The following is a 23,740-nucleotide window of genomic DNA, read 5'->3' on the forward strand; positions in this document are numbered from 1 at the left end:
CCGAAGGCGAAGGAAACTTGAACGGCAGGAAGCCCGGTGTGAGAAAAAGAGGAGATTACCAGGAAAAAAAAAAGAAAAAGTTTGTGAAACTTCAAGTGTAAGATCTCTGTGCGATGCGTCTTAAACTGGACAGAACAAGAAGTGCGATCAGAATAAAGCCCAGCCTCCCTGGTGAGGAGAGAGGGGCTTGTCCTGAGATACAGCCACTGTGGTGCTCTTTCATGTGACTCTTTTCTTTAATGTGATTCTTGCTTGCTTTTTTTTTTTTTTTAAGAGCTTTTATTGAAAAAGTCTCATTATTGCTGTTGCTTTCCTTCTCTGGACATCTATAGCATAAAGTCAGTTTTCTTGACAGCATTCTCTCTGATGTGATTAACGTTTTCTAGCTTGAAAAATTGTAGCGAAGGTATTTTTGGGGGCAGGCGTTCAAATGAAGGAGTGGAAAAAGCACAAAATTTGCAGCCTCCGAGAGTCCAGAATTTTGCATCCAAACCTCCTGTCCACTTAGTCTGTCTTCCAAAGCCCAGCCTAACATTTGTGCTTCTTTCTAGAGAGCTGACGAAATTCATTAAAATGTTGTGTGTGAACTGTGGGAGTCCGTGCCCTATGACACTCCGAATATCAACAGTTTCTTTTTAAGTGTATATCTTGTTTCCCCTCTGTCTTCTTTTAGTTCACATTACATTTTCACTTTTACCCATACTGCTTCCCAGCACAGGCTCAATCTACCCTCTGCAAAAGATTCATATAATTTTAAAGCAGGATGCTGTTAGGAGTTTATACAGAATGTTATCTTGTGTTTCTCATCGAGGCCTCATTTGTCACTACCCCTCACTGGGTGCATTTATTTCTCTTTGGAAAAAATTGGGCAGCAGCCGTTACTCGATGTGCTCAGCTGGCATTAGTGGAACTGAGCAGTGTTTTACTCATTGATGACACATTTAAGGGAAGATCCCCGTTGGGTGGCCTGAGTGATCGGAGTTTTGTGTTGTAGGGACAGGAAGCTAAACTGAAAATCACTGATCCTTCATAAAATGCAGTTGTTTTTTTAATTTTTTCTTTTGATTTGCTTAATTTTTAGCACCAAAGTTTGCTTTTTCATATAGCTCTTTCTTCTTTGCCTTGTGCTGAGCACAAAGCTCCAGGAGAAAGCACATGGTACTTAGATTCCTAAAAAAACCCGTGTGCTCCTTGAATGTCTCCCCAACACCTCCACCCTGCACTTGGCTGCAGCAGAAGAGCCCAAGCACAAGGTGCCACCCTCCCTGCTGCTCCAGCCAGGGATGATACCAAGGAAAGAACAGAGTCACCAGTTCTCTGCGAGGAGGGGGTGTCTGCGATTCTGCAAACAGAGCTGGGGAAAGCACCAGCAGCAGGTGACAGAACGTGTAATGTTTGGTTGTGACAGTGGCCGGTCCCTGAGGAGCAAAGCAGAAGAGCACAAAGCAATAGGCTGTAAGAAAACCTGTGAGTGGTTGTAGTGTAGTCCCTTGCACCCTGAGCCAGGCTGTGCTGGCTGAGATCTGAGATCCACATCTGCATGGTGTCAGCAGACGATCTGCTGTTCTAGTGTGCTGGTCCAGGTCCTGTTGACAGGACAAAGGGTGAAGATTTTAAACTAAGAGAGGAGAGACTCAGACCAGACATAAGGAAGAAATTCTTTACACTGAGGGTGATGAGAGCCTGTCCCAGGTTGCCAAGAGAGGTGGTGGATGAACCATCCCTGGAGACATCCCAGGCCAGGCTGGACGGGGCTCTGAGCAACCTGAGCTGGTGAAGATGTCCCTGCTCATGGCAGGGGTGGCACTGGGGGAGCCGGGAAGGTCCCTTCAACCCAAACTGTTCTGTGATTCTACATGCCAATGTATATGTAAATGCAACACCTATGGCAACTTGTTAAGTGTGGATTTCAGGGAGCACCAGCTGCTCAGGTGGATCTTGTTTGCAGAAGGATCACAAACCTTTGCTGCCAACAGCAGCTGATGGTGGTTACAGCAAGGGAGGTCCCTCACCCATGGGACATGAGGGGCAGGTGACCACTGTTACCTGCTTATTTCTGCAGAGCTTCCTGTGATACGAAGCTCCAAGGAACCTTAGTTGGTAGGTGCCCTCGATGTGTTGAGGTCAAGATGTTCCATGCTTCAGCACACCCTCATTGCACGAGGCATGATGGAATAAGGTAAAAGAGTGAGTAAAGAATACAGACTTTCCTTATACATAGTGAAAATAAAACAGGTCTAAGTGATAGAATTACATTTGAATGAACATTATTGTGGTAATCTCTTCTTGGTTTCTGGAAATGAACAACAAAATAATTCATCTGAAATCAAAAGTGCACATAAAAGGAGACTTCTAAAGCAAAGCAAACCGGAACACTGGGAATGGCTTATTCAGCCACTGTATTCGTAGACTTTGTAAGGAAAAAAATTGCAATCTACAAGCATAAGAAGTTTCAAATGGTGCAAACCTGCCTCTTTTCTAACTAGTTTAATATAAGTCAAAGGAAGTTAATGCTGATGGTGAAAGAAGGCTGGAGCCTGGTCAGAATATAGGCAAGTGCTAATGTTAAAACTATGACTGAAGGAAACAGAATTCAAACTCACAAGTGAAATCAGCAGGTGCAACCCTCACATGCTCTGGTTTTGTCAAGTTGTAGGTCTGGAAATTACCTTGAGAAAGAAGAATTGTGAAGGAATGGGGGTGAGTCACCAGCATTGAAATGATGAGAGTAACAGAGCACTGGGAGGGAATTCCTGGCTGCTTAAAAACCCTGCTGTGGCTGTCACCAGTGCTTGGTCAGGAAGGAGCGGTGTCTGTTTATTTAATGTATTTCCTCCATAATATTCTCTGGGGTTCTTGATTTTACCCCATTGACTAGTCCAGCTTAGGAAGAGCTGTTGTGGTGGTGTTTGCGTCCCTGATCTTTCAAAGGTAAGTGACGATTTCTTTATCTTCAGTTTGTGTTCAACATCATTCCACTTTCTCGTGTCAGCAAAGACAACGTTTATTAAAAAAACCAAATCTTTCTACCTGCTTGAAGACCTCAGAAGTTCACAGACTGCTGTCAGACTGGTATCTCTTACCCAGTAGAAGCCTGCTGATCGACCTGGGGGGTTCAGCTGGAGAACAGGAGCTGAGGGGAGACCTTCTGATCTCTGAACTGCCTGAAAGGAGCTTGGAGCCAGGGGGGCTCTGCTCCCAAGGAACAAGCGCCAGGACCAGAGGAAACGGCCTCAGGTTGCGTCAGGGGAGGTTGAGGTTGGATGTTGGGAACAATTTCTTCCCCAAAGGGCTGTTGAGCATTGGAACAGGCTGCCCAGGGCAGTGGTGGAGTCACCATCCCTGGAGGGGCTGAACAGAGATGAGGTTCTCAGGGACATGGGGTAGTGCCAGATTTAGGTTATGTCTGGACTCAATAATCTTAAGGGTCTCTTCCAACCAAAAGGATTCTCTGATTCGGTTTCTCTAATAACTTTCAGCTGCTCAGATGTCTTGTTCCTTTCAACCCAGACAGTGCAGGTTTGGTCCATGGCCCTGCAGCAATGTTGAAGTTACTGCTACAGCAGGAGAATGGATAATAACTTAATTCACTTTGTTTGCCTGTGTTTGGTACTGCAGGTGGTCTGTGAGCTGGTTCCGTTAGTTTTGCATCCATTGTGTATGTCAGTGATTCTCATAGAATTTGCCTTAACCCAGCAGGATGAAAACGGTTATTTAGCTTGGTAAATGCAATTTCTCTGCCTCCTCTTGAATGTGTAACTGACCCAAGGAAGGCTGGATTAATGGGGACAGCATGGCTCCCACAGAGCCACTCCAGAAAATAATATAAATGATGTGTGAGCACAGAGTCACCCGGTATCCTTTAAGAGGTTAAGAATCGTGGGTTTTTTCTAATATTCTTGTAGTGAGAATAATTCCTATCTGTTAAGGAAAGTCTCAGCTGGTTTGGTAAGCAGCAATCCTGAAATTTCCTTTAATAGATTACTTCGATAGTTTGTTATCTATTCATAGTGTTCAATTCTTGCTTTGATCGTTTATTCAAACCTTTCTCTGCTCTTTTACAAGTGATATTTTAATGGGATTTGACGTTCGGTGAGGCTGACACACAGTGAAGCCCGTCAGACACAAACCACAGCCTCACTTCTCACATCCTCTTCTACGAAACGCAGGTTTGGTTTCAGTCTCTGCTGCTGTGCTCAGCCCTTCCACCCCGTGAATAACTCCTCATCTTCCCTCTTAAAGAATTAACCCTCCTGAAGGCTGCGGAATGCAAGAGCCTGTACCAAATAGCATAATTTTTAATGAATATGCCTATTTTTGCAGCGTGGTTGTTTCTTCTGCTACCATTTTCTATTGCCAGGTTTTCAGGTGAATTTTGCTGATCCAGGTGTTTATGTGCAGCTTTGCTCACAACTGTTGGTCATAACCTGGGCTTTGATCTTTTTGCATTCAGAAACCCCCAGAGTCTGTTAGTGTTATTTAGCTTTGAGAAACGCCGAAGTTTTTAATCCAGTTTTAGTCTCAGCAGCATATTTATCTGTGGCTAAATCTCTTCCACAATTTACTGACAGCCAAATGTTTATAAAGGTTTCATCATGGAGTGGTCTGGAAAATGCATATGCAGAACAAAAACAAGCAGCACAAGATTAGTCACAAAATGTTTCTATTACCTTTGTTTTGTTGTTCTGTTCCTTTTACCAAATGCTATATAGTGCTTTCAGACTTTAGACCCTGAGGCTTTACCAGAGGTAGTGATTGTTACTGTCTAGGCTCTGTGGATAAGAAACAAAAGCAAAGTGACTTGGCGAAGGTCATGCAGGCAGTTGGTGATTAAGCCGAGACTAAACCCCAGGTCTCCTGTGCTTTGAACACTAAACCAAGTGAACGATGTGTCCTCCTGCAGAAAGCATGGTAATGATTTAAAATTGTAGCTACTGATGCATTTTTAAAGCATAATTTGTTATGTGTGAAGTTTATTTCTTGATTATGCCTTTTGTATAATTAATTTTCAATCATATTTTTGGAAGAAGAGTGGTGAACAATTCCCAAGGGGAGGGTGTCCCTGGCTGATCTGCTGCCAGTGACTCCCCCAGCTGAGCAAGGTCTCATCCTCACACCTGATACACCCTGTGCTGCTGTGGCAGATGGAGATATTAATAAGAGCAGGTGGTGATGGCTCTCCTCTCCTCTCCCTCTCCTCTCCTCTCCCTCTCCTCTCCCTCTCCTCTCCCTCTCCTCTCCCTCTCCTCTCCCTCTCCTCTCCCTCTCCTCTCCCTCTCCTCTCCCTCTCCTCTCCCTCTCCTCTCCCTCTCCTCTCCCTCTCCTCTCCCTCTCCTCTCCCTCTCCTCTCCCTCTCCTCTCCCTCTCCTCTCCCTCTCCTCTCCCTCTCCTCTCCCTCTCCTCTCCCTCTCCTCTCCCTCTCCTCTCCCTCTCCTCTCCCTCTCCTCTCCCTCTCCTCTCCCTCTCCTCTCCCTCTCCTCTCCCTCTCCTCTCCCTCTCCTCTCCCTCTCCCCTCCCCTCCCCTCCCCTCCCCTCCCCTCCCCTCCCCGCCTTTGAAGAGTCTACACCCAATTTCTTATTTAAGATCTTCTCTCCATTCTTTTCACTGAAGTTGCATTAGAGCTGTGAATAGCAACAAGACCAGCATCATGGTGTGTGTCTGGCTCATCAGCCATTCTGCTTTGCTGTTTATTCACATTTTGCTCACAGGGGATAACATACAGATGAGTTTACAGTCTCATACAGGTTGGGTGGGAGTCAGAGATCAATGCTTTTGAGCGCATGCTGGCTGTGGGTAGAGACACTACTCAGTGTATACTTCCTTTACGTGCCTGCAAGGTATAGAACTGGCACAAGGTACAGCTGCCAAGAATATAACCCAACTTTAGAAAAAGTATAGAAAATACTAATAACAAACATTAGAGAGCACATAGGATTTGAGGGAGAATAAAATGACTTAATGATTTGATTCAAAACGTTAGGCCATCCGTTATTCAAGTGTTTCCCGTAGGCTGGGCTTGCATGTGTATAATTTGGTCCTCATTGCTGAGGATGTTGGTTTACGCCCAGAAATACCACACTTGGTGGAAAGAAGGCACAAGCGGGATGCAAAGGGCTTTCCAAGGGTGAAGCAGGCAAAGACAAACAGCGGAGCAAGGAGAACATCTCACAAGTGACAATCTGGTACTGAGGACATGATGTGACATCGGGGTATTGAACAATTATTGAAATTCCTGCTGTTTTCATGCACTGTTCTGTTTACTCACCGATGTACCCATTGCTAGTGGTGAGCATCACAGGTACCCATCCCAGACCAGTTGAAAAATACACATATACATATATATATATATGTGTGTGTGTGTATATATATATACACACACACACATATATACTTGTGCCCTTCTCTTTCAGTTTTCCCTGGCAACCAGTCAATATGCGCCAGTTGTAGCCATGCACCCATGTAAATGCTGTGCTCCCTCCAGACACAGAGATATTTGCAAGTACCTGTCCTGGAATGAATTAGCAGGGCTGGAAATTAATCCAGTAGGTACCTAAATGCCAGGCCAGGCTTTCAGCCTTGTTTTCTAACAAGATGAATGTTTTCACTTGCGGGGTTTGGCAGTTCAGGCAACACAGGCAGTGTGAGCCTCAGGATGTGGACATTGAAAAAAAAAAAATTAGAAACACCTTCCCCATCTCACATTTGGGCTGCTGATAGTATGTGGCTGTTCTTCTACAATTTCCTTCCTGCACAGGCAGCAACCACTAATTTTAGACTTGCTTATATGCAAAAGTCACATTTTGGGCTTGGAAACAGCTTGCTGCTTCTAAAGAAGAATCTTACCCCGTCTTGCCAGGTAACTACTGCTCTGTAAATTTAAGCAACAGATCTCTTGAGTTCTTAAAAGGAAACAAATACATATACAGCACACAACAATGGCAAAACTGATCCATTTGTGAAACAGCAGTTAGAGAAACACATGCGGTGCCTAGCAAAAATTGAAAGAAAGACTATTATCCCCAGGTTTAGCCGTTCTACTGCAAAAAGTGATTTCATAATAATAAAGTGGATAACTCTAGACAGGTAATTATGTATAGGTTAGCATTTACAATAGCTTTGTAATTTTAAAGTCTTATAAAACTTTGTCAAGTTTTGCTCTCCCTATTTTACAGGTTTGGTGATACACAGTCAGGGGATCCTTTTGCCTTTTAATGTGGTGGTGTTAATATAATTCTTATTCCTTGTGCTACTTGTTGTAAATGGAGACTCCAAGCTCTGTGCAGGTGTGATGGGATTTGTGCAAGCACAGCAAGCTGTGCATGGTGTGCTGAGGTATTTTGCAGAACATCATAAACTTCTTTCGTGCTTGTATTCCTTAAAAGCGTTGGGAGTGTTTCCTTTAAAAGTTGTGGGGGATCAGGGAATAGATCCGTAATCCAACCTCTCCCATTTCCAGGGAGTTTCTTGTTGCTTTGGGAACATTTTGTAAATCCTGGGAAAACTTGTAAGTGATGTCACAAATGCTCTGCAGGAAGGAGATTCCAGTATTTCATTTTCTGGGTGTCAGAAAATCCACATTCCGTGTCACATGCCTAATAAATGCCATTTCACTGCGCCACATTGCGCTCTGCACAGCAAGGCTGGGGCTGCTGTGAGATGGTACATCCCTCACCCAAAGTGAAGAATCTGCCCAGTGACCAATTTGAAGAGACTCTAAATCAACCCGACAGACCATGAAGCCTTGTTTTTACCTGATGTGTTTTTTTATTATTGAATAGGAAGGAAAATGCAATTGGGTTCTTCTATCACGCAGAAAAGGTTTCATGTCCTTGGTACCTGTGATATGCTGTGTGATATATAAATCCTCCTTGGTATAGTGTCTTCATTAAGAGTGATCCCAAAATATTTTATGTGCTTCTATCAGGATGTCTAAGGGATTGTTTTATCCATCTTAACTGCAATCAGCTTCAGGGATGAAATGCTCCACATATTTAACAGGAGAGTGATTTTGAATAATACCTGAAGCATATTGCATGCTGCAAAAATCACCTCTCCTGTATTTCAGTTCTTATGGGCATAAAAGTTGTACATTTTTTATGCTTGTGACAATATGAGGTAAGTTTAAAACTGTGATTTAGTGGCTAAAGCATTCCAGGCAGCTGTGAGTATTTGTAGTCAATTAAGAAGGCAAATTTCAGATCTGGAGTTTTGCTCCAGTTCTGCTGTTTGCAAACTCGAAAGCTGATAAGTGCCATGGCCATCACTTTAGGTGTTTTTGATCACAATGATTTCTTTCAAAATAATCTCTCAGTGGTCTGTGGAAAGCAAGACTGTATATCCACCGACTCCTTGTTCATGGCTCTCAGGCAGGAGACCAGCTCATCGGGGACCAGTGTCTGCTCCTGGACATCGCTGGCCAACGTGTGATCCCACTGGGTCCCCAGGAGGGACCCCTGTCCCCCCGGGGCTGAGCCCAGGGCCTGGCTTTGCCCGCTCCGGCTGCTGTTTAGGATGAGGTTGATCTTCTCCAGCAGACAGATCTGGTGTCCCCCTTCCTCCCCGTCCCACAGCTGGGAAACGGGGCTCGTGTAGTCTCTGAAGACGATGCTAATCTCTGGTTCTGGGAGGGCTGCCACGGGCTGTGTTTGGTAAAAATTGGCAGCTACATACCCCAGCAGGTTCCCATCAGACACCTGGGGTTTGTAGTCACTGATGGACTCGGGGGATGTGATGCTGGTGGGTGCAGTGCTCCTGGGACGGTCCCCATCCTTGGGGACCTCTCTGCTGGGTTTCCTTCTGGTGGCCACGTTCTTGTACTCCTCACGCACGGGCATCTCCTCGACTTTCATAATGGCAGGGTCACTGGTGTCCAAGAGCGGCTCGTGGAAACTGTGACTCATGAAATCACTCTTTTCCTGGAGGTGAAGAAAGAAAAAAAGAGTCTAATGACAAAGTGGCACATTTTAGCAATGGGAGAGCTCTCATTAGAGCGTCCCAAGGAAGAAATGGGGCAATGACTTATTGTCTTCGTCTCATTGTCACCACTAAATGAAGTGTAGCTTGAGGTAAGGTTGAAAGACCTCAGCTAAGCTGGGTTCCTGTGTGCCTTGCAAATACCTGGGAAATGTTAGATTGGATATGAGGCAAGATTTCCTTCCCAGAAAGTGCTGTTGGGCATTAGAACAGGCTGCCCAGGGCAGTGGTGGAGTCACCATCCCTGGAGGGGTTGAACAGACAGAGATGAGGTTCCCAGGGACATGGGTCAGTGCCAAGGGTGGATTAACAGTTGGACTTAGTGATCTTGAGGGTCTCTTCCAACCAAAATGATCCTATGAAATGATTCCTATTCAGTTCCTGGTCCCTTAGAGCTTAATGCTCTTCCCACCCGTGTTTCTCACAGCTCTGGAGCAAGCTTTAATCTCAGGGGTAGAGAAAAGCTGGGAGATGATGGTGCAATTACCTGCAGTGACTTCACCACATTGCTGTTTTCCATGTGGGGAAAGTCTTCAAACAGCCATTTGGGCAAGAGCGACACAAGGGTGGCATTAATTCTTTACCAAAAAGAAAACAAACAAACAAACAAACAAACAACAACCCAAAATGTTAGTCCATTGTATTAGTGGTTTGTGCTGGGTGAAATTGTCCACGCCTGGAGGGGACACACAAGGTCCAACCATGAAGGATGGACCTTGAAAGCCCCAGGTTTACCCCATGTGGTGGGTTTGCCTGTTTGAACTCAAGTTCTTCATCTTTTAACCTTATTCCTCTGGGTTTGATTCTGGAAGCTTAATGACTCTAGTTAAATCCCTGATGTAAAACTTGTCTCTATGTGAAAACGCTGCTAACCTGGGGGTGGGGGAAGAACCAAGCTGTGTGTATGAACCAGAGGAGGCATTTGTGTCCCAAACTGATGAAATCAAATATACAGCAGCAATGAAAGTTGATTTTCATTGATGAAAATCAAAGATGAAAATAATTTGCCAGAGATGTTAATTTCACTGAGCTTTGCTGGTGCATTGCTGTGTTCCTGGGAAAATACACTGTCCCTGTTTTTGCTGAAACCCTCATGTTTCGCAATTACATGGAGAGAAGAAAAATTAGGCTGGGTTCAGAAACTGAAAAGCACCAGGTCTGGCCTTGACAAAGGAGTGCTATTTTTGTGGGTCTCTGGCTTACTGCAGTGCACATACATATCTTTTCACATAGCAATTGGATTGATGGGAGAGCATGTCCTTAGTAAGAGCAGGTTTCTGTAGTGAATTTTTAAATGTTTTGGAAGAAAGGCGAGAGTTGGAAAAGAAGAAGGAACTGAAGAAAGCAGTACCTTTTTCTGGCTGATTTTTTAAACATCAGAATTATGAGAACAACTGATAATATGACCATGCTGGCGCCCAGTCCCAGGAAAACTCCAATGTCATCATCTGAAAAAGGACAGAAAGGAAAAAAGTCATTTGAGTGTCCTGGCTCCAGCCCATTTCTTGATACAAAGGGCAGATCTTTGACAAAGCAGCCATCAGCATTTCACTCGCCTTTTTGCTCCTCAATTAATGAAGCAAAGCCATAACAGAAGCAAAACCAAACTCGCTGTCCCATCCGTGTGACCAGAGCGTTGCCAGTCCCCATGCGGGGGGGACACGTCATTTGAAGAATGGTGTTTAACCATCTCCTACGCAGCTTTACCTTCCAGAAATGCTGAAGCGAATTCTTCAGCTTACATTGGTTTTGCTTTTGATTTAAGTTCAGAACGTAACCTTTACCAGAAGATGTGTAAACCAGAAGCAGAACCCAAGTTAGAAAAATGGATGGGAAATGCTTACAAACGAGTCTCTGGTTCTAACTGCAAGACTGAAACAGTCTATTGCTGCATGTTAACATTACCTCCTATTTTCCTGGGTTTCTTATCTCCTGCTTGCTGTAATGTACGTTATATTTTAAGTATCAGGAGAAAGTAAAACTCAAGGCATGCATTCCATGGGTGCTATTGAACCATGAGAGCACTGCAGCTCGTCCTGCCGTGCAGCTTGTGTGCCCTGCAAGGGAAAAGTTGCTTTTCTGTCCCTGACCTCTCCGAAGTGTCAAGGAGCTTTTGCTTCCCCATCACCAGATGCTGCAGGCGCTGCTTGGGCTGAAACTTCCACTTCTGGTCAAGGAGAAAGTCTGGCTTACCAAGTCCGAGCTACTATCATCTTACCATGGGAGATGTGGCTGGAGGTGCTGCCCAGGAGTGGCTCCTCTGCAGGGACTTAAACAGAGAGAGGCAAAAAATGTCCATAACTTCATTTACAGCACAGCAGGTAACATCTATGTCAATAAGCTATGGCTTATTTTTATTTTGTTACGATTGTTTAGAAAAATAAATAATGGTATAATGAGAAAAATAAACCCCCCGAAGTAATTAGTAGCTCCAGCTCTGGCTGGATTCTACACAATCTCCTAGTTCTTAGAGATCCAATTAAATGAGACATTGATGAACAGGTAACACCAATTACAAAACATCTTCCATGTACATCACTCCCCTCAGCACTTGAAACAAGAATTTAGTCTTCCTGAGGAGCTGTATATAGTTTTTCATGAGCACCTACAGATTATTTCCCAGAGTGTCTGAACCCCCATGACCAAATTTTCTAATAATATCATAGCATCATTTTGGTTGGAAGAGATCATCAAGATCATTGAGTCCAACCGTAACAGCAATACTACCCCATGACCCTGAGAACCTCATCTCTGGTCTGTTGAACCCCTCCAGGGATGGTGCCTCCACCACTGCCCTGGGCAGCCTGTTCCAATAATTTGTTTCCATTTCTTGGGAAAAATTTGAATAATTGCCCTTTTCAAAGCCACGAGGGTGCCAAATAGAAACACAGAGCCAAACAGAAACACTTTCTTCATAGGGAAAGTATCTGAGCAGCTTCAAATAACCCATCTAAAATTGTATCACAGTGTGGGATGGTGAATGAATGACATTCTCAGGTCTTACCATGACCTGCAGCTACAGCCAGTTCTGTCAGGGCACCGAGGGCACTAACAGCTCTAAACAGCCCTGATCAGCCTCACCTGGGACCACCACACTCCTGTCCAGCGGCTCTATTTAAGCTCAGCCCTGGGCCTTCAGCCTGGGCTTGGGTTATGCTAGAGGAGTTCTGGAGGTCCTAAACCTTGATCAAGGTCTGGCTTCATGATGTGACCACTGTGTGCCCAGGGCTTACCTTGGCTGGAGCTTGGTTTGCTGACTCCGTCAGGGTAGACTGCGTATACTGACACATTGATGGGACCTCCTGTCAACTCCTCTTCTGAAAATAAAAAGTTAAATTGCCTTTAAAATGTACTTATAAGATGCAGTGAAAGCTTTAGGCTTGCTCAAGGGTTGAGTGGTGGAAGTGGATGGAGGTGTGGGGCCTTCCCCAGCTCCAAGACCACCATCCATCTTCCCTCCCATGGGAAAGCCACTACATGAGCTGGTCCCAAAAACGCATGTGGAGGAGCAAAACTCTGGTCAGGTCAGGAAGTACCCAAAGCCCAGTAAGTACCAGAATTAATGTGGAAAGCAGAATGGGGTGGGATGAGTCCTGAGATGCTCAGGATGTGTTGGTGAGGACCTGTTGGCTTGTGTCTCTGGACATGGCAGGAGGAGAGGTGCTAAAGCCTTGGGACATCAAGTGTTGTCCCTTCTCTCTCTGCATCATTTGAATACCCATGCTCATCTCCTGCACTTGGACAGACCTCTGCAGGTTATGATAGGATAAGGGGTGATGGTTTTAAATTAAAGGAGGGAGGTTCAGGCTGGACATGAGGAAGAAATTGTTGCCCCTGAGGGTGGTGAGAGCCTGTCCCAGGTTGCCCAGAGAGGTGGTGGATGAACCATCCCTGGAGACATCCCAGGCCAGGCTGGACGGGGCTCTGAGCAACCTGAGCTGGTGAAGAGGTCCCTGCTCATGGCAGGGGTGGCACTGGGGGAGCTGGGAAGGTCCCTCCAACCCAAAGTGTTCTGTGATTCTACGAGGTCTAGCGTGGCTTCCCTGCCTGCCAGTTCACTTGTCACTTCATCCGCTTTCCATGCCCTCTTTTTCCCTGTGACCTCCCCGGGGGACCAAATCACCCCAACTTCCATCACGTCTCCTATCGCTTCACTCCTCCTTGCTCCTGAAGGGCTCTTCATAGTCCCACTTCCCAAAAACAAGTGGGCAGGGGCTCAATTTCAAATGAAACTCTGCCTTTATATTGTATTTAGCTTTATAATATCCTGATGAACTGCACCAAATAGCAAAAGGACTCCTGGACTGTCTCACCTGTGATATCCGTGTGTGTTTCCTGGGATGAGACTTTCTTCCAAAAATACTGTTCCTCGTGGTTATACTGGAAGGTGGAAACCCATTCCACTATGAACCAGAGCGGGGACCTCCTGCTGCGCCGCGGGGGCTGCCAGGTCACCAAGACCCCACTCCGGTTCTGGGGCTTGACCTTCACGGCCACTGGTGCTGGGAACTCTGCAGAGAGAGATGGCAAAGGACTGTCACGCAATGTCATCCTGGACGGGCAGGAGGCCGGGAACGGTCAGTTAAGAACAGGCAAAGGTGCCTTTCCTGAAAGTCTTTAAGAGCTGACGGGGGAACAAGAAATTCTAGAATGTGCTAGGTGTTTATATATATATATGTATGTATATATATATGTATATCTAATATTTATCAAAATCTATATTTATATATATATCTGTGCTCACATACACATATCACAAAAGCACATCTTCAGCTTTGTCATGTCTCATCTGAAATGCTTTACCTGTCATTTCTTACAAGAAAGGTGCGTGATTCTGATAAGAGATTACATAATTTTTTCCACCTTGTTCCTCTTTAGTTTCTTTTCACTCATGTATTTGTCTGCCATCTGAAGGGGACTTTCCCCCTCCTTTGCTTATTAAAAGAGACATTTTTTTCAACAATAGGAAAGTGTGGTTGTGGGGAAAACCACAACCTACGGCGCAGGGAAACTAAAGTGGCCCAGAAAGTGATTTTTGTTCCTCTTTTTCCATTTGCAGGGGCCCAGCTCACAGCTGGGACTGTCTCCCTCCCTGGCAGAGGCAGCAAGAGATATTTTTGGGGAACATGGAGCAGAGGAGCACCCACTGCACAGCACAACCCTGCCAGCAGGTAGGACAAACTTATTTTTAAGCTTGTTGCTGCAGTGTTCGGAGGCCAAGGGCTGAGTGAGATACATAGCCGTGGAGCATCTGCATCTCCAGGGGATGCTGACCTTGTCTGGAGGACGTTGTGTTCCCTTGGTGGAGAGGGCAGAGCTATGCTGGGGCTTTTTGCTTGCTTTAGCACAAACTAGAATATTTTTCCTCCAAACCTGATAAAATCCAATTTCTAAGGTTGTGGTTGGTGCATGCAACATCCTACCTTCCTGGCTGCTGGTACCCTGGCCGAGGGTGATGGTGGCAGGGCTGGAAGCCCCCCGGGTGTTGTGCGCAGTGACATGGAGGGTGTGGGTCCCCAGGGGCAGCAGGAGGCTGCAAGCTGTGCTGGATGTGTTGCAGAGGAGCTGTGTCCCCCCAGGGCTCTTGGTGACCACAGTGTAGCCCAGGATCCTTCCGCGGGCATCCTGGGATGACAGGGGCTGTGAAGGGCAAGATGGACAGTTGTGGGGTCTGACACTGAGCCACCCCAGTGCAGGGTAAATGTCCCCTTGGCTGCGTGACACATGGATGGAGTTTGCAAGGATGGAGAGGTTTTGCCCCAAGGACATGTTGGGGTCTCACCTTCAGTACTTAAACCTTTCTGTACTTAAAACAGGCCGATAGGAAAGACGGGGACAGAGTTTTTAGCAGGGCCCGTTGGGACAGGACAAGGGGTGATGGTTTTAAACTAAAGGAGGGGAGACATGGAGATGGGGAAGAAATTTTTGACACCAGGGGAGGTTTAGATTGGATATTTGGAAAAAATTCTTCCCAGAAAGGGCTGTTGGGCATTGGAACAGGCTGCCCAGGGCAGTGGTGGAGTCATCATCCCTGGAGGGGCTTAAAAGGCGTTTAGACGAGGTTCTTATGGATGTGGTTTAGTACTAGAGTTAGGTTATGGTTGGACTCAATGATCCTGAAGGTCTCTTCCAACTGAAATGATTCTATGACAATGAGGGTGGTGAGAGCCTGTCCCAGGTTCCCAGAGAGGTGGTGGATGAACCATCCCTGGAGACATCCCAGGCCAGGCTGGACGGGCCTCTGAGCAGCCTGAGCTGGTGAAGATGTCCCTGCTCATGGCTGGGGTGGCACTGGGGAGCTGGGAAGGTCCTTTCAACACAAACCCTTCTATGACTCTTCCCCCCATCAATTTGCTCTTTCAGAAGTGCATTGCCTTCTGCCGCCTCTTGGTGGGTGCTCAAGTCAGTGAGGAGCAGAGTACATGAAAATTTCACAGGAGCTGCCAAAAAAAAAAAAGAGCCTTTACCTTGATCAAGACCGTCACCTCGTGGCTGCCGTTGGGGAACGCCGGGCCCAGGCGCCGCCAGACGTCGGGTGCCACGGCCGGGGCTGTGGGAGGAAGCGTGGGAGTGGGAATGGGCTCCTGGAGGGGAACTGGCCAGGGCTCCCACACATGAACACGGCTCCCACTCACGTGTGGGGGTTCCACCCACACGCAGCCTTGCAGGGGGCTGGTTCCATGGAGCAGATGGCAGCACCAAAGCCCGGTGGCAGGCTGGCCGCTGCACAGCTCTGCCGCTGCGGACAGGAAACCGGCCAGACTGCAAACAGCTGCTTTTTTAGGGCAAGCATGTCTTTGGCTTCCTCACTGCAGCTGAGACGTGAGCAAGAGCATCGCTCCTCAGCATCTCATCCCGCTGCAGGATGGGGTGACTGAGCTGGCTGTGCCTGAGCTCATCCCAGTGTTAGTAACCGGGGGGCAGAGGGGGAAATGTGACCTGAGAGGACACAAATTTGTGGCTGATGGGGCAAGGGATGATGGCTTTAAGCTGAAGGAAGGGAAATTCAGGCTAGGCATGAGGAAGAAGAGCTGCCATCTCGTGACAGCGCTCAGCCCTTGGCTGTGGCATGGGGGCGGCAGTGCTGCCTCCTGGGGCACAGCATCTTGCCAGAGGAGCCTGAGGTTGGATCTGGGGAACAATTTCTTCCCTAAAGGGCTGTCGGGCGTTGGAACAGGCTGCCCAGGGCAGTGGTGGAGTCACCATCCCTGGAGGGGTTGAACAGACAAGAGATGAGGTTCTCAGGGACACGTACGGGCAAACACAGCTGAAAGCAGCATGGAGGTCTGAGCTCACCTGACTCGGGGGTGCTGTAGAGAAAGGGGGTGCTCCAGGAGCTCCAGGGGCTGTTGGGGGGGCTGAGCCGGCACCGGACCTGAAACACGTACTGGGTGTAACTCTGCAGGTTGTGCCGTGAGAGGGGCTTGGTCTGCGCCGCATCGTCCCACACCTCCACCTGCAAGGGACCGGGGTGCTGGGGGGAGCAGGACAAGCCAGCCCCCCACAGAGTCTCTGCCTTCCCCATCTGCGGGGATGGGGACGGGCAGGGTCCTCCTCGAACCATGGGGCTGACTGAGCCTCGGGGTGCATCCTGCCAAGGGGGTCCCCATCCCTGCCATGTCCCCCGTGATGTTCCAGCACGGGTTTGAGACTGATGCTGTTGCAAGACCTGGTGCACACACAGTCCCCTCTGCTAATGCACCAGGGAAGCCGGAGGCTGCAGAGTGAGCCCTGGCCCAGCATTGCACTGGGATTCTGACACCTCGATAATTTGGGTGTTCTGGGGGTGCTAGGGAGGTTTCCAAAAGGGACCCTGGTGGAGCTGCCCCAGGGTGTTGTGTCTGCAAGCATGCGGGGGCAATGGGTGCAGCACGTGGGCACTGAGCATCCCCAGACACTGTTTTCGCCTTGTCCTTGCTGAGCCAGATAATGTCTAGAAATATTTTGAATTTTGCCCTTTTGCTTAAAAAAGCAGAGATAACACTACCCAAAAGGCTGTCTGCCTCCTCAGAGGACATCAGCCGTCCTGCCCCACCAAAAATGGGGGGCTGTCCATGGCTGGGGTGGGTTTTGAACGACCCCAAATGTTCACATTGGTCTTTAGGGGCCTCCAGCAGGACCAGGACTGGCACGTTTCTTTACGGGGCCAGCTCACACAGGGTCTGTGTCTTGGGGATGGAGGTTTTGAGGGGTCCCGTGCTGTCTCACATGCCATGCTGGGGTGTCCGTGGCTTTGTGTCGCTCCTCACAGCACACGTTCTCCAGCAGCGTCTGCCTCCTCCAGTGGATGGTGGTGACGGGAGGTGACGTGTCTGTCGTCTCGGCACCAATGACGAGGGGTAGAGCAGGGATCACTGTGGGGAGAGCCAGGACAGCATAGGTGGGGGCTGGCACACCTCAGGCGGCTGCCTTGTGTGTAAGCCCCACCACCCATGAGTGTTCCTAAAGCAGCATCTCAGGGCAGTGCACACAGCCACGCGCAGCCCCTGCCCATGGTGCAGCTCATGGATAGACAGACAGACGGATGCAGGGACAGACGTACCAAGCTCCTGCAGGTTGAGGTGCTGTGGGGCTGAGCGAGCAGCACCCAACGTGTTGTTGGCTTGAACCCACACTAAGTAGCGGCTCCCACTGCTCAGCTTGCTCAGCGGCACTGGTGAACCCGTGGGGAAGACAGCATCCTCCTCAGTATCCCCCGCTGCTTCTGTCCCCATGCTGAGAATGATAAAATCACAGTTTGAGTTGAAGGGACCTTCCCAGCTCCCCCAGTGCCACCCCTGCCATGAGCAGGGACATCTTCACCAGCTCAGGTTGCTCAGAGCCCCGTCCAGACTGGCCTGGGATGTCTCCAGGGATGGGGCAACCACCACCTCTCTGGGAACCTGGGACAGGCTCTCACCGCCCCCAAGTCCCGCTCAGAGCCCATCCAGCCTCACGCACCCACTGGAAAGGCAACCCCAGCTCTTGAGGGGTCACGGCTCATGACCGGGGCACAGTCACCTCCAAATGCGGAGTGTGACACTCCCAAAGCAAACTAGAAAGTGATTGTATTCGGCTCCTGACCTTTCTGTTGGGCATTTGCATTTTCACTGCAGGAAGGGAACTTTCTCAGCTCTTGCTGGCTGCACGGTTCAAAGTTTGAACCGAAGCAAATGAAGACAGGCGGTTAATCACTTCTCTTCACAAAGCCTACATATGACGGGATTTAGTGTGTTTACTTTAATAACTGACTCAGACTGACTCTGAGAGCCTGCCAGGCTGGTGTCAGAGGTGGCGGAAAGCATCACGGGCCAGTAGGAAGGGCTGCTTTGGGTTCAAGATTCTGTACCATGCTAGAGGTTTGGTTTTGGGGTTTGGGCAGCATTAGGGGCTGGCTGCACCTCTGCATGGCCTTTAGCTTGAAGCAGTCAATGCATCTGCAAAAAATGCACAGCTGCAACGCCTTGTGATGTGATGCAACCTTTGCTGGGCCACTGATAGCACCGAACGTGCACAGTCCATCCTGCAGAGTCAACCCCGCGGTTTAACGTGCGGTTTGCAAACAGGAGGCCAGGAAGACGTGAGCTTTAGAAAGCGTAACTAGGGCACAGCAGCCCTGCTGTCACCCGGCTTTGTGGCCGGTGTGTCCCAACCACATGCCATGTGCTGGCTCTGCTGGTTACCGTGCTCCCCCCTGGCTCCAGAGGGACCGGGATAATATAAATAAAATATAATACATAAAATAATATAAAAATATAAAGAAACGTCCCAGTTTAATCCCCGTATCAGTATTATACTGTTAACATGAAGTCCCTATTAGTTTCCTTTCTTTCAGTGATTTCTTTAATTCCAACTTTAATGTGGATAAATGTAGTAGTTTCACCTATGCTGAAGTTCATATTAATGAATGTACTTTCTTCTAAATGTTCTTGGCATCATGAAGTTAGAAGCAATTTAAATATTTTGCGTAACAGGGGCTCTAAAATTGCGAACTAGTGGATGTGCCAGCATTGAACCTCAATTTGTGTTGAATGTTATTAAAAGCTTTCCAGACAAAAGCCACCATTTCCTGTTGAGATCAGGCATCATCCTTCCAACAGCTGTATATGTATCAAGATTGCTAACAGTTGGACTCGATGATCTTAAAGGCCTTTCCCAAGCAAACTGGTTCTATGGTTTGTCGCATCCCCCCGTCCCTTACCTGCGCAGGTGGAGGCTGTAGCTGGTGTGCAGGTGTGTCGGCCGCCCTGTGTCCCACGTACACATCAGGACCCCCGAGTGCTCACGGATGCTGCAGCTCAGGTTGCTGGGGGGGTCTGGAGGGTCTGCGAGGGTAAGGTCAGGCAGAGCATATGGGCACCCCCCCAAAATCCCCCCCGACCTCCTTTGTGCTAGCCGCTTAACAAAAATCCCTGACACCCCATCGCCACGAGGGGTACTCACAGCCAGCCAGGAGTTGGGTGCCACACACCAGCCGGTGCTTTTGGCTGTTGGGACAACGCGCTAAGCAGATGACGGTCCTGAAGGGCACCTGGATGTCGTGCAGCCACAGCTGGACGGTGCTGCTGTTGAGGGGGTGCAAGAGACCCTCGGGCTGGCTGTAGTTGAGGAGGATGAGGAACTTGGCCCCAGGACAGCCAAGGGTGGAGCGGCAGTTGATGGAGATGTTGGAGCCCATCGGCACCACCGGTGAGGGCTCGATCCAGACGTGCCCAAAGCACTTGATGGTTGCGACACCTGCACCAACAGTGGCTCCGGGTGGGTGTCCCGTGGGAGGAGATGGTGCCCGCGGCTGCACCAGCGGCTGCTTTGCTGGGATGTGGGCAGCAGCATGGCAAAACCCCATGTTGGGGGTCTGCCAGTGCCCCCTGGCCCCCCAGGACAGGGAAAAACCCCCCTTGCCTTCAGCACCTCATGACTCATCCCCTCAGAGAGCAAACAGCTTGTTTCACCCATTTTAGCTTTTTGCTCTAATGCTTAAATGACTGCAAGGAAATAACCCATCGTCTCAAGAGCTCTGATCCCCTGAGATTAGGGCGGCAGCCCCCGCGCAGAGGCACCGTTGCTCCTCGCTATCAGATCAGGGCTCTGCGCCGGTAAACCCAGCTCGCAGCTAGTATCAGCTCGATCTGACTTTCCTGGAAAGGCCGCAGCTCTGTGCTGGGTTTGGTGTGCGGAGGCAGGATCGCACATCGTGCCCCAGCTGCTGAAATGCTCCAGGCTGGCTGGATGCAGCTCTGGGGGTGCAAGCAGGGAGGAGAGGGTGTGCAGGAGCCCCCCACAATGCTAGTGAAGTGCTCCCCACAAAATCCATAGCTGCAACCCTATAATATTCCTACTCCCGCTCTGATTCCCCATCAGGGCTGGGGTGTTTGAGGCGGTGGCCAGTGAGGGTGGTGCCATGGTGGCCATGCCCTGCTGCGTGGCCACTTACCTCTGCACAGGCAGCAGAGCAGGATGTGGAGCGCCAAAGCCTCGCCGGACCCTGCCATGGCCTGGGCTGCGGCCGCTGCCCGCGCAGGGCATCGTCTGCGGGGAGAAAATGGGTGAGATGTCCCATCGGCATCACCGCTGCCTGACAGGCTTTGTCTGTCCTTGCATAGGGTGCTCAGGGCAAGTGATAATGGGGGTGCTCAGGGACCACCCCAAGGTGGCAGTGGGGATGCTCAGGGACCACCCCAGCGTGGCAGTGGGGATGCAGGGTGAGGCTTTTATTGGGCATTTGGGTCAGATCAGGTCATGCTGCAGCAGGAGCACAGAGGGACAAGCATTTTGAATGACAGACACACTGTAGACAGAGCCCAGTGTCCAACCCCGGTGTGCCTCATTAACCTCATTTAGGTGTTCCTGCTCCAGCAGGGGGATTGGACTAGATGATTTTTTGAGGTTCCTTCCAATCCCTAACATTCTGTGATTCTGTGCATCTCCTAGGCCGTCCTCGGAGATACTCAGACCCAACCAGACATAGTTTCATGGGACAGAAAATTCCCCTGTTTCCACAAAATCTTTCCCAACCCTTTCCTTTGACAGGTCCTGCCCGACTCAAGCAATGGCTCCTCCAAGCAGCGTCGCCCCCTGAGACAGTCCCCACGTCCCAGGCAAGGGCTTTGGCCCCTCTCCAAGGAGCCGTGTCTGCATCCCACAGTCCTGCCTGAATTTTCCCCTGCTCAGTTTGCCTTATTCCCCAGCCTCTTTGGCTTCATGCCCCCAGGCAAACCCCCCACCAGAGGGGAAGCTCAGTGTCATGAACCTTGTGGGGTTCAGGGTACTGGGCTTGGGGTACGGGGTACAAGGTACACGGCTGGGACCGCTTTGCAGCAGCCAGGGCACAGACCATCAGTGTGCAAAGAAACACAGGTCTTGGCGGAAAATTGCTCTTTTCCGTCAAAAGCATCCCCCTGGAAGCACAGCCCACCCGAGCTCCCCCAAATTTTGGGGTGATGCCAGCCTCCCCCAAGCCCCTGTTACCCCGTTCCCATCTTTGGGGTGTCTGGGCTGCATTACACCCTGCTCACGGGCACCAGGTGGAAAAACAAGCAAAGCCCCGCACTTCCACATCTTTCTTTTTGAGCCAGCAACAATTAAAATAAACCTGCACAAAATCTGATGTTAGAAATGCGAAGCTTTCCCTTGAACCAGAATTCACTATAAAAGCTTCAAAATCATGTTTTTCAGCCCAAACCAGGCTCCCAGGCTGATGCTTTTGTGTTTCTCCTGCCGTGGGAGCTGACCTGGTTTGGTTTAAGGGCTGTTCAAGTTTTCGTAATGAGTCAAATTTCAAGTGCCTTTCTATTACCTGACCCACTAAGAGAACTTGAAGGCCTCCCACTTGCTTGCAAACCTTCTGCAAATTAGAAAAAAATAAAGAAAAAACACTCGTGGACTATGAGAAGAGCTGAAAATATAATAAATCTGCCTGTCTGCCAGCTGTAAGAGGAGATTGCAGTGAGGAAAGGCATTTGCACTTTTATTTCAATTTACAGGCATTTGCAAACTCCAAAGCCAGGAAGAACGAGACTATCCCCCTTGTCAAGAGATCCTGGTCTTTGACCTCGTCTCTGGTGAAAATTCTCCTTGTACATAAGCGCTAAAGAAACGCGAAGCAAATAAAGAAGGAAAAAGCCTTCCCGGCTGTGCAAGCCCGAACCGTGCGAACATGTGCCAGGAGCGGCTCGGGCATGTAAGCAGCAGCTGAGAAACACGAGCTGGGTCATTTGTTTTTTGCTTTAAATGCGGGTGGGAGCTAGGCAGAGCTTTGGGGGGGTTCTTACCTTGCCAATCCTCAGGACATGCGGTGCTGGGCCCCCTCTGTCCGCTGCTACAGCCGGGGCTGCTGAACGCAGCGAGAAGCATCAGCGACTGTCAGCAAACCTGACCTAGATCTCTGCAGTGAGAACAACTGAGTTTCCAGTCTGAGTCAGTCCATGGGAAAACCCAGCATCCCTTAACGGAGCAGCCTCGGGGGGGCTTGTCTTTTTCAGTCTGCAAGTTGTGGCAGGATTTGGAGGCACCCTGGTGGATGTAAATCCAGCCTGAATGGATTTTTGTGGTCACATTGCTGCATGGGAAGCAACAGCAGAGAGTCCTGGGGGGGCTGGGCTGAGCTCCCCCAGCAAAAAAATAACGTTTGTGTCCTAACCCCAGACGCTTCCAGTGAAAAAGCGCTCAAGGACTGAGGTTGTTTTCATGGGGACCAAGTGTCACCCCTCAGCCCCCCACTCACTGAGGGATGCTTCGGGCTGCGAGTCCCTGGGGCTGAAGGGCACAGGGGATTTGGGCTGCCCCAGTGCTCCCCATCCCATCGCTGCATCCCCCTGCTGCAGAGCCCAGGGCTCCCTTTTTCATGTCGATTGAAGAGTTAAACCTCAAAAACAGTGTTAACCTCATTAGACACTGCAACCACAGGAAATACCGCACTGCTTGCCTGCCTTGGCCCTCCCAAAATAACCCCATGGGGGAACATAACTTCCAGCCCCCCCAGGGCAAGGCAGATCCTTCCTCTGCAGCAAGTCCTGGCTGAGCTGAGTCTTGGCTGATCCATGGTTGGGTTTTTTTTTGTGAAAGTGAAGGGTGGGTGAAAGCAGGAGCATCAGCCTTGTGGGAGTGAAATCTCGCTGTATGCTGAAACTCTAATGTGTAGTTATAGTAACATATATAATGCATCTGTATGTATAGTTATACACACACCAAGATGGGGAGGGTTTTAGTGGGGATTTTAGTTTCTGTGCATTATGGGTGTATTTAATGCATTATGTAATGAAAGTATTGGTATTGATCTAGCAAAAAACATGTTTTCAGGGGGTTTCAAGCATGTAGATCTGGATCCAGGTCAAGCATCTGAATCTGGGGTGGCACTGTGGGTGTGTGCATCTGGAGCCGGGACAGCGCCAAGAGTGAGCACATCTGGATTGGGGCAGCACATCTGGAGCCAATGCAACAAGGTGGGGGACACATCTGGAGCTGGCACAGCACATCTCCAGCCAGCACAGCACATCTGGAGCATGAACAGCACATCTGGCTGTGGTGCAGCGGTGACCCGGTGGCTGGGACACTCGCTGGCCTGGTGCCACGCCAGGGCAAACCCAGCCAAGGCCACGCTTCTGGGGACCGGCCACAGTGACACCAACACCAGCAGGGCTGGATCCAGCTGAACCCTGCTTCTGTTTCCATTGGGGATGGAGAAACTCCTTCAAAGAAAAGAGGGAAACTTATTTTTTGTCTTTTATTTCACCCCACTGCAAAGGTGGCTTCAGAGCCACTGTGCCCATGTTGGAGGTACAGCCACCC

At 49.1% G+C, this 23,740-nt stretch overlaps 1 protein-coding gene across 3 annotated transcripts; it reads right to left on the reverse strand.

The window, feature by feature from the left end:
- Positions 1 to 5,649: 5,649 nt before the first annotated feature.
- On the reverse strand, positions 5,650 to 22,863 carry IL23R (interleukin 23 receptor). 3 transcript variants are annotated; one of them, XM_065071940.1, is made up of 15 exons: positions 22,225 to 22,863; positions 20,388 to 20,482; positions 19,397 to 19,690; positions 19,155 to 19,278; positions 17,517 to 17,689; positions 17,183 to 17,328; positions 16,271 to 16,430; positions 15,442 to 15,524; positions 14,398 to 14,614; positions 13,288 to 13,485; positions 12,208 to 12,291; positions 11,193 to 11,243; positions 10,326 to 10,422; positions 9,462 to 9,552; positions 5,650 to 8,916 (listed from the first exon to the last, which is right to left on the reverse strand). In XM_065071940.1, the coding sequence occupies exons 2-15, from the start codon at positions 20,443 to 20,445 to the stop codon at positions 8,296 to 8,298; spliced, it is 2,397 nt and encodes a 798-aa protein (XP_064928012.1). In that variant the 5' UTR covers positions 20,446 to 20,482; positions 22,225 to 22,863; the 3' UTR covers positions 5,650 to 8,295. The 3 variants fall into 3 exon arrangements, with proteins under 3 accessions (XP_064928012.1, XP_064928014.1, XP_064928013.1); XM_065071942.1 differs by having other exon boundaries at positions 16,271 to 16,349; positions 22,225 to 22,848; XM_065071941.1 differs by having other exon boundaries at positions 6,934 to 8,916; positions 19,155 to 19,269; positions 22,225 to 22,848.
- Between the last annotated feature and the right edge of the window lie 877 nt (positions 22,864 to 23,740).

This window comes from Columba livia, chromosome 8, assembly GCF_036013475.1.
Source record: "Columba livia isolate bColLiv1 breed racing homer chromosome 8, bColLiv1.pat.W.v2, whole genome shotgun sequence".
Taxonomy (NCBI): Eukaryota; Metazoa; Chordata; class Aves; order Columbiformes; family Columbidae; genus Columba; species Columba livia.